This window comes from Amblyomma maculatum, chromosome 8 (genome assembly GCF_055883805.1).
Source record: "Amblyomma maculatum isolate TAMU_Amacu chromosome 8, ASM5588380v1, whole genome shotgun sequence".
In the NCBI taxonomy this organism is placed as follows: Eukaryota; Metazoa; Arthropoda; class Arachnida; order Ixodida; family Ixodidae; genus Amblyomma; species Amblyomma maculatum.
The window spans coordinates 124,477,546-124,491,441 of record NC_139351.1 but is presented as its reverse complement, the minus strand read 5'-3'; the positions used below and the strand labels follow the sequence as shown (position 1 = coordinate 124,491,441).

Genomic DNA, 13,896 nt, shown 5'->3' with positions numbered 1-13,896 from the left:
TCCGCTGCGCGAGGTGACGTCCGAGAGTGTAGTGGATTCGCTGCTGTCAGTGTTTGCACGAGTTGGATTCCCTTCCGAGGTCCAAAGTGATCAGGGTAGCGTTTTCACGAGTGTCCTCACCACCTCATTTCTCGAGCGATGCGGCATTAAGGTAGTGCATAGCTCGATCCATCATCCGCAGAGCAACAGCGTAGAAAGATGGCACTCTGTTCTCAAACGAGTCCTGAGGGGACTGTGCTATGAAAACAAGCGCGAATGGGATACCTGCCTGCCTGCAGCGCTTTTCGCTTTGCGGTCAGTGCCGCACGAATCCACTGGATTTAGCCCAGCCGAGTTGGTGTACGGAAGGTCACTGCGCTCACCTTTGCGAATGGTGCGCGAAGCCTGGGAGGGGCGCGGAGAAGACCCAACAGTAGTAGAATTCATTCTGAACCTCTTGAATCGCTTACATAACACTAAGGAACTCGTTGAGGCCAGCATGAAGTCAGCCCAGGCTCGTTCCAAGGTGTACTATGATAAGACAGCCCGTCAAAGGACGTTTTGTATCGGGGACCAGGTGATGTTGCTGAGAAGTTCAAGGCAGAATAAGCTCGAAGTACAGTGGGAAGGACCGGCTGAAGTCGTTGCAAAGCTTTCTAACACTAACTACGCAGTGAAAATTCCCGGTAGGCGTAAAGAAGTGCGCATTTATCATTGCAATCTTATGAAGCCTTATGTGCAGAGGGAAGCCGTGGTAAATCTAACGTTAAACCTTCCCGAGGAGATGGGGGACAACTTGATTTGCCTCAGCGGAAAGGGAAGCAACGCTCAGGAGCTTCTCAAAAAGACGGAGCAGAGAGGAGAACTAAAGAAATCCCAGCTGTCCGATCTGGGCGAGATAATAACAGAGTTTGAGGCCTGCTTCGTGGACAGGCCAGGCAGAACTGATTTGACTGAGCACGATATTGAGCTGACTTCAGACGTGCCAGTGCGATCAAGGTGCTACCGATTTTCTCCAAGGCAAAGAGAAATTCTGGATAGGGAAGTAACTCGCATGCTGGAATTGGGAGTAATAAAACCCTCGGAAAGCGATTACGCTTCGCCTATGATCTTAGTAGAAGCTCCAGGTAAAGACCCTAGGCCTGTGGTAGACTACCGAAAGCTAAATTCTCTCACCAGGGACCAAGTGTATCCTATTCCGAATATTGAGGAGAGAGTAGAACAGGTCAGTAGAGCGGCATATGTGACTACGCTGGACCTTACTCGAGGATACTGGCAAGTACCGCTCACTGAACGCGCCAGCAGATACGCGGCTTTCGTCACTCCGACGGGCAGCTACCAGCCAACAATGATGAGTTTCGGGCTCAAAAATGCTCCATTTTGTTTTTCCCGACTCATGGATAGGGTTTTAAAGGGGTGTGAAACATTCGCAGTGCCTTACTTAGATGACATTGCGGTTTTTTCCGACTCATGGGCGGACCATATGGTACATCTAAGAGCTGTACTGAGCCTTTTGCGTCAAGCTGGACTAACCGTAAAGGCCGAGAAATGTTGCCTGGCAAGGGCGACCGTGGACTACTTGGGTCACAATGTAGGTCAAGGTTTCAGGAAACCCAGCGAGATTAAGATTTCTGCGGTAGCAGACTACCCGCGGCCGAGCACGAAGACGGAAATTCGAGCATTCCTGGGTCTGACTGGGTACTACAATCACTACATCCCTAACTATTCACCTTTGGCTAGCCCTCTGACCGACGCTCTCCGCAAGACAGAACCGACAAATGTAGTCTGGGACGAACAAAAGGAAGCCTCCTTCGTAAACCTGAAGGCTGTGCTGATTAGCCGTCCGGTATTGCGAGCTCCAGACTATGGCCGAGAATTCACGGTCCAGTGTGATGCCAGTGATCGAGGGTTAGGTGCTGTTCTCTGCCAGAGAGATGACGACGGTAATGAGCACCCCGTGCTCTACTTGAGCAGAAAACTGAGTTCTAGAGAGAGGGCTTATTGCGCGTCAGAGAAAGAATGCGCTTGCATTGTATGGGCCATTCAAAAATTGCAGTGCTATCTTGGAGGGGCCAAATTCACCGTAGAGACGGACCATTGTCCCCTGGCTTGGCTGCAAACTGCGACATCGAAGAACAGTCGCCTTCTTAGGTGGAGCTTGATTTTACAGCAGTACAATTTTGAAATAAGATACAAAAAGGGGAAGTTAAATGGGAATGCGGACGCGCTTAGCCGCTCTTTCTAAGCGGTCCGAGATGTTCCTCACCATGTATCGAAATTGATAATCAGGTTTTTTTTTTTTTTTCCGTGCGCTTGTATATGTGTGACTATGTAAAGCAGCACGTTTGGTTTTCTAGGAATACGTGGGTCCTGAACGTCTTGAGAGTGGGCTTTTCTCGAACAACAATGGCAGTTTTCTTTTGACCTGGTCTCTTCAGACGGGAGCCGAGTGCTTGTTTAGACATGTGGTTGAGTTTCAGACAGCTCGAGCAATTTGGCCTACAACAATCAAGACAACGCGACAAGCAACAGCGAGCTTCAAGCGTTCACGTGCAGGCCATTAAGTCGTCTCTTCATGCAGCAGCTGGGACTGCTGCCCTCCGAGACTCTTCTGGCGGGGGAGGAGGCTGTTACGACCAAGCATCCGCATTTGCGCGCTCTATTGTTCGCCTGTGGGCATGGAAAAGTATTGTGAATATGTGGTGATGGTCCAATGGCTCTAAGTGAGCCTGTTTCCAGGAATCCTGTTTTGTAAGCCTGTTTTGCTTTGTGGACACCCTGCAAATGCCAAATTGACCCTGTCAAGAGAACGTCTTGAAAAACACAAAGAAACGTCCCCCTGCGGGAAATAGCAGGAAGTGCTTTCTTTTGTTCACCCTTCCAGTCGAGAAGGGCTATTGTCCAGTGAGGAATGTCTACTTTTCAAAGGAGACGACAGAGTGACATGTCCGCTGACGTGCAGGACAAGAAAGGAGCATGACGCATACAGCCATTAAGTGATTTCCCAGGAATGCAGGAAAGATTTGCAATTGTCGAAAACGGACAATGCTGGGAGCGGATGCGGCGCCACGTGCACTCGGGTTTCTGAGAAGTAAAACCCCTTGTCAGAACCAGCCTGTGGTTTCTTTGCTGAAGAATAGAAATGTACCTCCTCTCCTCGCCGTTCCCAAGCTTTTCCCGCCAACAAGTGATCACGCCCAACGAATGAATGCCGAACCAGTCAGTGCTTCAGACCATCAGTGCAGTGATGTGTTCGATTGGATGCCGATACCTGAGGGGCGTGCCCTGGATTTGGTTGGTCAGCATCTTCAGAGAGGGGCTGGACATAGGGGGTTTTAAGGACGCTGCAGAGCACGAAATGTCGCTCTGGGCCCTGGGTAAACGGCTCATCCAGTCGCTTCTCGCTATGAACTCTTAACGCTTGCCATATTGCTGATGTACCCTTCTTTTTCGTGTAAATAATCTTGTAAATAAGTTTTCTCAAAGTGCCATTAAACCTGCTTGTATATATTTTACCAACTTCGAAGATTCAGTCCTTCTTCAACCCCGAGTCTCTGCACGCTACCAAGTGAAGGCCGGGTCGACGTAGCCCCAGCGTCACGACACCACCCGGACACGCTTTACGTGGATGCAGCCGGTCCATTCCAAGGGCGGATGACCATCGCCATAACAAATCCCGAGGGCCAATTAGTCAACTGCGCATCAGTCCGCACATCCAACCCCACTTACGCTGAGGAGGCAGCCATTGCACTAGCGCTGGCTACCAACCCAAACGCTATTGTACTCACCGACTCCCAAAATTCGTGCAGGAATATTACCAGCGGACTCATCCATCAATCATGTCTGACACCATTAGCAAAACACCCTCCTAATCGCGCCTCAATCATATGGTTTCCGGGACACACGGAACACACAGGAGGGAATGACGCCGCCCGCCGGCACGCCCGAGCTCTCTTACACCGGGATACCCCCTTAGCCGATGAGGAAAAAGAGCATATCACACAGCCTATAATCACCTTTGCTGAACTCCTACAGGCCTACAGACAGGCCAGACAGACATACCCCACACCTCACAAAACTCTAGACAAGGCAGAAGAACACACCCTCCGCCGGCTACAGACAGACACTCTCGTTACACCATTTAAACTTCACCAATGGTACCCCTCACTTTACACACCAGAGTGGAGAAATAGCTACGGCTTTTCACATGGTGTGGGCATGCCAATTAAATCCCTTTATCGATAAACTTCCTAATTCCAATTTGGAGCAGTGGGAGGTCATTCTGCACAGCGAAGACCCCGACCAACAACGAGGACTGGTTCGCAGGGCCCACGCTGCGGCGCAGGCCACTGGGCTGCCGGAATAGGCGGACCACCCACAACTCCGAGAACTCCCATGCAGTCAATAAAGTTTTCAATCAATCAATCAATCAATCAATCAATCCTAGTCCCTCCACTAAGGCGTCTCATAACCTGGATCGCTTTGGAACGCTAAACTTCATAAACCAAACCCCGCCAGTCGCAGCAACACCAGACTGGCGCCTTTTGCGTTTCGCATCCATCGAACAACGGTCGGGTTCGAACCCGGGTACTCCGGTTTAGTAGCCAGTCGTCGTAATCACAGCCATCGCGGCGGGTGCCCATATGTTCTTGACCTTCCATCTGCATGATGATGATGACGAAAAACATTTTTTTTTTATCTATACAGGAAGGGTACGGCAGCAGTCTTTAAGGGGCCGCGGGAGTCCATTGAAAAACAATGGACAGATGCAGGATACTCACTGAGCCCTAAAGTAGACGCAAAATTTTAACTAGCGTAATCAGACATTTTCTCTCCATTGTTACAATTTTGACATCTTTGAATAATTGATCGACAGGAAAGGAAACGCGCAGTATTAATTCCGACCACCCGGGAATTTTTAACTTGCACTGTTCCCCAGTAATAATAATAATAATAATAATAATAATAATAATAATAATAATAATAATAATAATAATAATAATAATAATAATAATAATAATAATAATAATAATCCCCGATTGGTCTGATTTTGAGGGGAAGGAAGACATATTATCCGGCACTTCTAAGTGTACTATGGCATGAAAAATGAGCTGTCAGTACACATATGTCGTCGGTTTGAAACCCTATCGCCAAGTGCGAACTAATGGATCAATGCTGAGTGGAAGGCGAAATGGTATGACGCCACCTTGAATGCTGCACAGCGAACAGCAGCGTCTCAATGTTGATCCGTAGCAACGTGCGTATTTGAAGGGCGTTAGCTCTTACTAAAATTTGCCAGTTTCTCGTCCTTCTCCTTCGCTCTCAGATTCAGGCTGACGACCAAGTCACGTACACCCTACGGATGAGGACATTGATCTTGGCTTGACCTTCTTGAGGATGGCGTTAGCCGTCTTGTGCTTTAATTTAGTGATCGCTTCCCCGTCGACCTCGATTTTTATGCTGAGGACCCTAATAGTGTGCACTATCGGGATGGTTTCTCCGTTTCTCGTGCGTGGTCTGATCTCTTCGACCAACCCCGGGTGGTCTGCCCCTCTGCGCGAGGCGGTAGAGTTCAGACTTTTTCGGCCTTCGTGCACCCAATGGATTATATCAACAGTATCTCTTGCTGGGCTAGTTGGTGTGACATTGCGTTAAACCAAAGGAAATACAGTGTTAAGTTTTAGACGAACCACACAGAAAGACGGACGGGACAGGCGCTTTCTTTCCGTCTTTCTGTGTGGTTCGTCTAAAACTTAGCACTGTATTTCCTTTGGTTTAACGCAAAGGGTTATATCTTTGGCGTATATGGTGTGCCCGACGTCTTTCAGTTCATGTAGCTTTTCTGCCAGCCCGATCATGACCAGGTTGAAGAGTGTGGGTGAGATGACGGAGCCCTGCAGGGTGCCGGTGCTTCCCAACGTTTGCTCTTCTAGTTGGAGGTCCCCTGCCACTAAAACAGCTCGCCTGTCTGTCAAAAAATCTTTAACGTAGTTGTACGTGCGTACACCTAAGTTTTCCCGCGATATCTGGTGTAAGATCGCCCAGTACACGATTCTATCGAACGCGCTTTCAAGGTCGAGGCCGAGAATTGCTCTGGCGCCTCTTGTATTGTTGTCAAGCACTATTTTTGGTATTTTATTATATTTTTCCCTTTACGTCGTGAACTATCAATCGCTTGGCTGTTGTGATCACGTGTGACTGGGACCACTTTCGTGGGTCAGTTTGCGGACAACTTACGGCCCCAGATTTGGCACCTTGTGAGCCATACAAGCGATCACTTTAAAAAACACTCAAAGGAGCTGCTCCACCCAATGGCGTTGACAATTTCTCACGATCTCGGGGTTAGACCTCAGCGGGGCATTGCGTGTGGCTTGTAGGTGCTTCTGTTAAATTATATTAATCGTGACGTCGTGACGATCGGTTGGCACCACTTGTATGGAGGGCCCTATTCTTTCACGGGTATCTCCGCTTCACTCATGGGTTGTAGTGAGTTTCGCAAGCAGCAAAGAAAGAAAATGCGTGAATGACTGACGACACTGGAGTCATGATACTGATGCTACTTTATTCGGCAAATGCGACGCGTAACCTGTCGATAAGAACATAGTGGTCGGGGAGAGAAGGCGGCACAAGCACAGCGAGGAGGTTAAAGAGGGGGGAGAAATGAATCGCCATTTCCAAAAGGGGCAGCGCGAGGCAGTCGGCGCATGGCGGCAGAGAAATGTGTAAGCTTTCCGTGGAAGGAGATCTACCATATGCCGGATGATCTACCGCCCGGCGGGTTGTGGACACGGATGGCGGCCCTTGAACCCTTGTCGTCGTCGATCTGGGCTCCTGGATTCAAGGCGAAAAAAGAAAAAGAGAGGCAAAGGGAAAATTAGGAGCGCTTATTCTTTGTAGTAGGAGAAGAAGGTGGCCTGGTACTCGGCGTAGCCAAGTAAGCTTATTGCTAAAACATGCCTAGATGGTTTGCGCATTGCCAGATGAGTGGTAATGACTACAATGACCAGGCGTGACTCATTATGCCTACGAGACGACCAATATGTCAAACAATGACTTGAAATGACCGCAAATGATTGGAAATGAGTAAAACCGCTTAGCTATGACTACAATGATTACTATGACTACACATGACTCATCATGACTACGAAATGAGGCTTTCGGTGACTAAGCTTTCGCCGTTCTCCTCTTACCAGACATCTAAGAGACCCTCTAGGTTTTTTTTTGACCGGACGCAACGTGATCACCCGTCCTAAACGGTAGTAAGTATTACATGGTCATGCGCTTCAACAGGATGAGTAGTCTTTGTGAGAGCCCGGATGAAAGCAAGTACTCTTGTTGAAACGTAGGATTGTGTTCGCAAGGATACCATCCTCCCGCACTCTCGCCACTGGACCTCACCGACACAAGTGACAGTTCACTTTTCGAACATCTGTGGCTTTCAAGAGGGTGCCTATTTACCGGAGAGGCTGAATGTGGAATCCTGAAGGTTGCGGCAGCCACTCCGGGTCAAAGGTCGGCTGTGGAATTCTCGCGGCGTAGCCGGGTACAGCGGCTCCTTGTAGTACGGCGCGGGCGGCGGCGTCGACTGTGTTGCCGGTGCAGCTGGAGCGGGCGACACCGGCGCCTCTTCGACCGCCTCCGGTGTGGGCGATGGGGCTGACCGGTCAACCTTGCGCGGGACTGCGGCCTGCGGTTGACCATTAACGGTTCACTTGTGAGCTCGAGGGACTATAGAGGCAGCGAAGGGTCATCCATGACACCTGCGGACCACGTACAGGTTCATCCTCTTCTAGCTATAACACGGTAACTGCTTTGAAAGCAACATTTCGTCCGATGCAGGCGCATGTCGAAGCAAAGCGATACAAGCACAGAAGAACCCGGAGGTTGTGCATTTTCTGGCCTGTCACATAGCTTTGAAAGCAGTGACCGTGTTGCAGTTCAAAGTGGATGACCCTGTACGTATACATATCGTAAACGCAGTCACTGCAGTTGCTTTCTCTACAATAAAAGAAAAATTATGGTCAGAGCGATGTGTCGCAGAAAAAAAACAATGGTGGGGTTTAAGCATGTCTTGAAGTTAGTTACACGAGTGAAAACTTTGTTAACCATGGTTTTGGAAGGTTTAGCTGGGTTTTACACGGTTTGACTTTGAGTAAACTTTATTTCTTTTCAAACAATGTGACATCCGTGCTTGTCGCATGACAACCGCGTTACCGAAATAATATGACGTCAGATATCTCCTACGGTCAAGGTTATTGCGACAAAGTCCGAAGTAGCACTATTGGAGCGTCCGCACTAATATCTCTACTATAAAATGCGGCGGGAAAAGCAGAAGTGGCTGCAGTGCTTGGATATCTCGGACAATCTCGGAGCCGTTAGGTTTCAATTTTTGATCACTGAATTTTCTAACGGAGCGTGAAAAATGAACGCCTAACTTCGAGTCTCCCAAAAAAAAAAAGAAAAAAAAAACAATGAGCAGAAAAGCGAGAAGAATCATTACGTGAATACAGAGCCAGGCAGAGCGAAATCTTCAATTAGAAAACAGTACTATATGATAACTCAAGAGGCAGTGCCTTTTTCTTTTATATAAGGCTACATCATCAGATTGCCCTGAAACGAGCCAATATAGAAGCAAAGTGAAGAAAAAAAAACGTCAAGCACGTTCGGCCTTTCATAAGATGCGAGTTTTAGGGATTAGTGGCATAAACGAGCTAGAAAAGACTACTCGCGGTGAAAAAACAGAATAGAAAAATTCCACAGCCCGCTAAGAAATATCAATAAAGAAGCTTAGGAAATGAGAGAGAACCACAGCAAAAATTAAAGTAAAAAGTGAAAATGAAACAAAACAAACCAATTTTGAACTTTATTCCATTACTCGAGACAGAACCAGCCACATGGCCAGGGGTTAATGAGGAGTACCTAAGATCTATCCAACGTTTGACCTATACTATTTGTCTGTCTCTTCAAGTACGTACTCTCCGCACGTCTGAACGCCTCAGGGCCGTCTTTTAGTATTCTGAATTCGTTCTTCAGATTCCTTGATCGTTTCCCCCTGCATTCGATTCTCGTAACGTCACAACAAGCGGCAACCTTTGAAAGGGCTAAGGTTAAAGCCCTTGCATGACGTTTTCTGCCGACTACAGTAAACTATACTGCCGACCAAGCGGCAGCGAACAATAGAGAGGCTTCAGATGGATAGGTGGGTGGATCGATGTTAAGAGCGTCCCCTTTGAAATGGGGTGGTGATAGTCATTACCATGCTCAACCTTTCGTTTTTATGCTTTTTTACTTAGACAACTCATCAACTGTAACTGCTTTACTTCAGACACGGGTTAAAATACTTTTTAATTGTTTAAAATCATCATCATCACCATCATCATCAGCCTGACTATACTCACTGCAGGGCGAAGGCCTCTCCCATATTTCTCCACTTAGCCCGGTTCTGTGCTAGCTGCATCCACTTGACCCCCGCGAATTTCTTAACCTCATCCGCCCACCTAATTTTCTGCCGCCCCCTGCTACGCTTTCCTTCTCTTGGAATCCAGTTGGTTACCCTAAGCGACCATCGGTTATCCTCTCTTCGCACTACATGTCCTGCCCATTCCCTATTCGTCTTCTTAATTTCCACTAGAATGTCGGTAACTTGAGTTATTTCTCTGACCCACTCTGCACTCTTCCTATCTCTTAATGTTACCCCTACCATTTTTCGTTCCATAGCCCTCTGGGTTGTCCTCAACTTTAGAGAACTCTCTTGGTTAGCCTCCACGCTTCAGCCCCATAGGTGAGTACAGGTAAGATGCAACTGTTGTATACTTTCCTCTTGAGCGATACCGGTAAGCTGCTACCGGTAAGTGCTTGCCAAATGCCATCCCAATCTTATTCTTCTTATTTCCTTTTCATGGTCCGGATCTGCGGTTACTACCTGTCCTAAGTAGACATAATCGCCTACTACTTCCAGTATTTCGCTACCTAATGTACACTGCTGTTCCTTCCCGAGGCTGTTGAACATTACCTTAGTCTTCAGCATATTGATTTTCAAGACTACCTTTCTACGTTTCCTGTCTAGGTCATCAATCATTATTTGCAGTTCATCCCCCGAGTTGCTTACCAAGGCAATGTCATCAGCAAATAGCAGATTACTGAGGTATTCTCCATCTACCCTTATCCCAACTGCTCCCATTCCAAGTCTCTGAATACTTCCTCTAAGCAAGCTGTGAATACTACTGGGGAGATTGTGTCTCCTTGCCTGTTTAAAATACTCTTGTTTAATTTCGATTTACCTTCCATGCGTCTCCGCCCTGCTATTTATCCACCAGTCTTCCAAACGCCTCTTGCTAACCACTACCGCTAATTTATACCGATAATTTATTTATAGAGGGAGGTGTAAACTGACCTCTCTTTGGCGGACGGCAGAGTAGACGTAGCTGCAATCAGGCGCCATGGGGATGAACTTTCCGACGCCTTTGGAGGCGTGCACCTCGCCGTCCTCGACGACCACGCGCCCCTGGGAAATGACGAAGACGGGAGCACCTCGGCAGCGGAACCCCTCGAGGATGTTGAAGTCGATCGCCGACTGGTGTGTCTCCGCCGAGAAGACCCGCTCCTTTTCGGGGTCCCACACCACCACGTCCGCGTCCGAGCCGGCCTGGACCCTGCCCTGCCGAGAGGAAACGAAATCGCTCACGTCGTAAACGTCCTTTCGCGCTTGTATTTTCCCCTTACATATTTCTTTGCGCAGGTAACAAGAAACGATATTTAACATTGAGTTATTTATTTTCAGTGGGGGAACAGTGTGTGTGGAGGTCATAACTGTTGGTAGAACTTTACGTTGCATGTATATATAGCAGGTTTAATTAGGTCGGCCACGTGAAATAAATTGTCATGAAAATGTCATCAGTTCAGTTCAGTTCAGGCGTTCAGTCGTGTCCGACTCTTCGTGACCCTATGGACCATGTCACGCCACGCTTTCCGGTCTCTCACTATCTTCTTAACATCACATAACTTCATCTGCAGTGCCTCGAGGATGCCATCTAACCATCGCGTTCGCTGCCTACCCCTTCTCCGGCGACCCTCAACCTTTCCCAACATCAAATCTTTCTCCAGCGACTCCTCTCTTCTCATCAGATGACCAAAGTAGCTGAGCTTTAACTTTAGAATTTGACCCTCCAATGAGCAGTCAGGGTTTATGGTCGACAACATCGACTGATTTGATCTTCTGGCAGTCCAAGAAACTCTCAAGAGTCTTCGCCAGCACCACAATTCAAACGCGCCAATTCTTCGGCGGTCAGCCTTTTTCACAGTCCAACTCTCGCACCCATACATCACAACTGGAAAGACCATAGCACGAGTTATACGGATCTTGGTTGGCAGACTAATGTCTCTGCTCTTTACTAGGCGGTCAAGGCTAACCATTGCTCTCTTTCCCAGAAGCAAGCGTCTCCTAATTTCATGGCTGCAGTCTCCTTCCGAGGTAATCTTGGAGCCCAAGAACAGAAAATCTGTCACAGCTTCGACTTCTTGTCCATTGATGCTCCAGGACTTGATAGGGCAAGACGCCATGATCTTTGTCTTTTTGATGTTCAGTTTAAGCCCAAACTTCTCACTCTCTTCTTGTACGCGCATCAGAAGTCTCTTGAGTTCCACTTTAAAGTGATATCATCCGCATATCTAAGGTTGTTGATACGTTTTCCAGCAATCTTCACTCCAGCTGAAGACTCGTCCAGACCGGCCTTCCTCATGATGCACTCTGCATATAGGTGAAATAGGCAGGGCGACAGTATGCAGCCTTGCCTCACCCCTTTCTCAATCGGAAACCAATCAGTAAGACCATGCCCAGTTCTGACTGTGGCCTCTTGCCCTTCATACAAGTTCCTGAGGAGACAGATGAGGTGAATTGGAACTCCCATCTGAAAAATGTCATCAGTGAATAAAAATCCGCAAAGAAAAGAAAACACGTACAGAATCTGCAAGGTGTGTGAAATGATGGAGTGGACGGGGAAGTATACTTTCCAGCAACCATATAACTATCAATTCCCACTACAACCACTACCAACAGCTGTGCACTTGTTTATTCATGCAGGGTATCTCGTGGCTTACCTTCTTCGGATAGATGTTGAAGATCTTCGCCGCATTGGCGCTTGTCACGGCAACGAACTTGCAGGGGTCCAACTTGCCCGTGTTCTGAAATTAGCGTTGGTCGTTTCCTTTGAGACACTAAAGCCAAGCTTGGGGCCGCATACACACTGCAATAAGTTCATTACTACCAGTGCATAATGCAAGTGAACACGGTGGTGAGTTTGTACCACCCTTTGTACAGAGACAGCGGACTGCGTGACTCGACTGTATATTTCACCAAAGTGGGAAGGAGTGAGGCTTTCTGCACGGTTGTGTGCTATGAAACCTGCAAGATCTGAGGCGATGAGGCTTGCAAGGGAAGTGTAGCAGTATAGAACCTACGTCACCACATGCACATCATTAGCTGTTATTCCCCTTTTAACTCACCCGCTCGCGAGACGTTGCAGGCTATCTAGCATATGAACGAATTCTCTATCTCTATAACAATAATGTCCTGCCCCTTTCCGAAATGCACGGCTGCACCGACGGTGTCATAGAACGTATAAAAACAAGATGTAAAAATGATATTCTCACCCTGTGGAATTTTATGCATGTCGAAGCTGCAAACCGTGCAAATTAGCGCGATGGCGGTACATATAAACATGAATAAGCCTATAAGGAAGTAAAGAGGGAGAAGCATGACCCCTAATGCATCCCTGTAAGGATATTGTATTCTCTCTAAGCCGCAAGACATATTGTTTCCACTAAATGTATGGAATGCTATGTTTTGACAACAGAAGCATATCCCTTCTTAAATCTCATATATATTTGACGTAATTAGGAAATAAGGAAGGCTTTTAACCGCTGCACCAGAAGTTTTGATGTTGCCTATTGTTATGAGAGAGGTTGTAGCGGAGGTCACCATGAATTTCGACCGCCTGCACTGACATCGCACAGCACACGGGCGCCTAGCTTTTCACCTCCATCGAAAAGCGGCCGCCACGGCTGGGATTCGATCCCGTAACCTTGGGCACAGTAGTCGAGCGCCCGTACTGCACCACCACGACAGGGCCTTTTGGACGAGTCTGCGTATTTTATTTGCGCTTTTTTTAGTTTTTTTTTTTTCGCTGAACGTGCTGTCGTCATTGTTTATGACAAAGAAGTGTTATCGGCCAGAAAAGCCTCCGCTGTTTACTTCGCCGTTCCTGCCGGGCTGTGTGCGGCTGCAAACAGCGACATCGCTCTCGGCGGCTTCCGTTGGCCCGTGTGAATGGTTTCGTTTGTTGGGTTTAATGTCCGAAATCGACTCAGGCTATGAGAGACGCCGTAATGGAGCGCTCAGGAAATTTCGACCACCTGGGGTTTTTCAACGTGCACTGTCCCGTGTGAATGTGCGAGTCCGGGAGCAGGGAACGTTTACCCGGCTTGCAATGTCGTGCACCCCCTTCCCACATCCACTCCTTCTGGGTTCCCCTGTGTGAATACCGCTGAACAGGTAGTGCGTTAGATGACAGGTCACTCCCTTATATAGAATTATTCGTAATAGAGCGTAGAGCGCGGAAAAATGTTTAGAAGATGAGAAATGCAACGCGCACTACACATGTGCAGGATATACAGCGAAGTCTACGAAGACCCTTCACGCACCACTAGTGTACCTCAGGCCTGCACATGTAAAATGTGTTGCACAAGCTGTCAGGACTTTTTTTTTTTTAAATGTGCGTTTTGAGTTAAAAGAACGCCTTTTTTTAGGCTCAGCATATTGTCATCAGTGGTGTGGATCAGAAGACTGCCAAGGCACATTAATTATTATGCTCGGTAAGTAATATTGAAAATTTAACAATTTCACTCTTATCTAAAGGTCCT

At 47.8% G+C, this 13,896-nt stretch overlaps 1 protein-coding gene across 2 annotated transcripts in view; it reads right to left on the bottom strand.

Annotated features, from left to right (window-relative positions):
- Positions 1–6,521: 6,521 nt before the first annotated feature.
- LOC146182466 (dihydropyrimidinase-like) overlaps positions 6,522–13,896 on the bottom strand; it is a 202,459-nt gene continuing 195,084 nt past the window's right edge. For both annotated transcript variants that reach the window (XM_084577592.1, XM_084577593.1), the window contains 4 exons: positions 12,076–12,159; positions 10,373–10,636; positions 7,438–7,666; positions 6,522–6,810 (listed from right to left, as the gene is read on the bottom strand). In XM_084577592.1, coding sequence (XP_084433718.1) covers positions 6,725–6,810; positions 7,438–7,666; positions 10,373–10,636; positions 12,076–12,159 — 663 coding nt within the window. In that variant the 3' untranslated portion in view covers positions 6,522–6,724. The remainder of the gene's footprint in view (positions 6,811–7,437; positions 7,667–10,372; positions 10,637–12,075; positions 12,160–13,896) is intronic.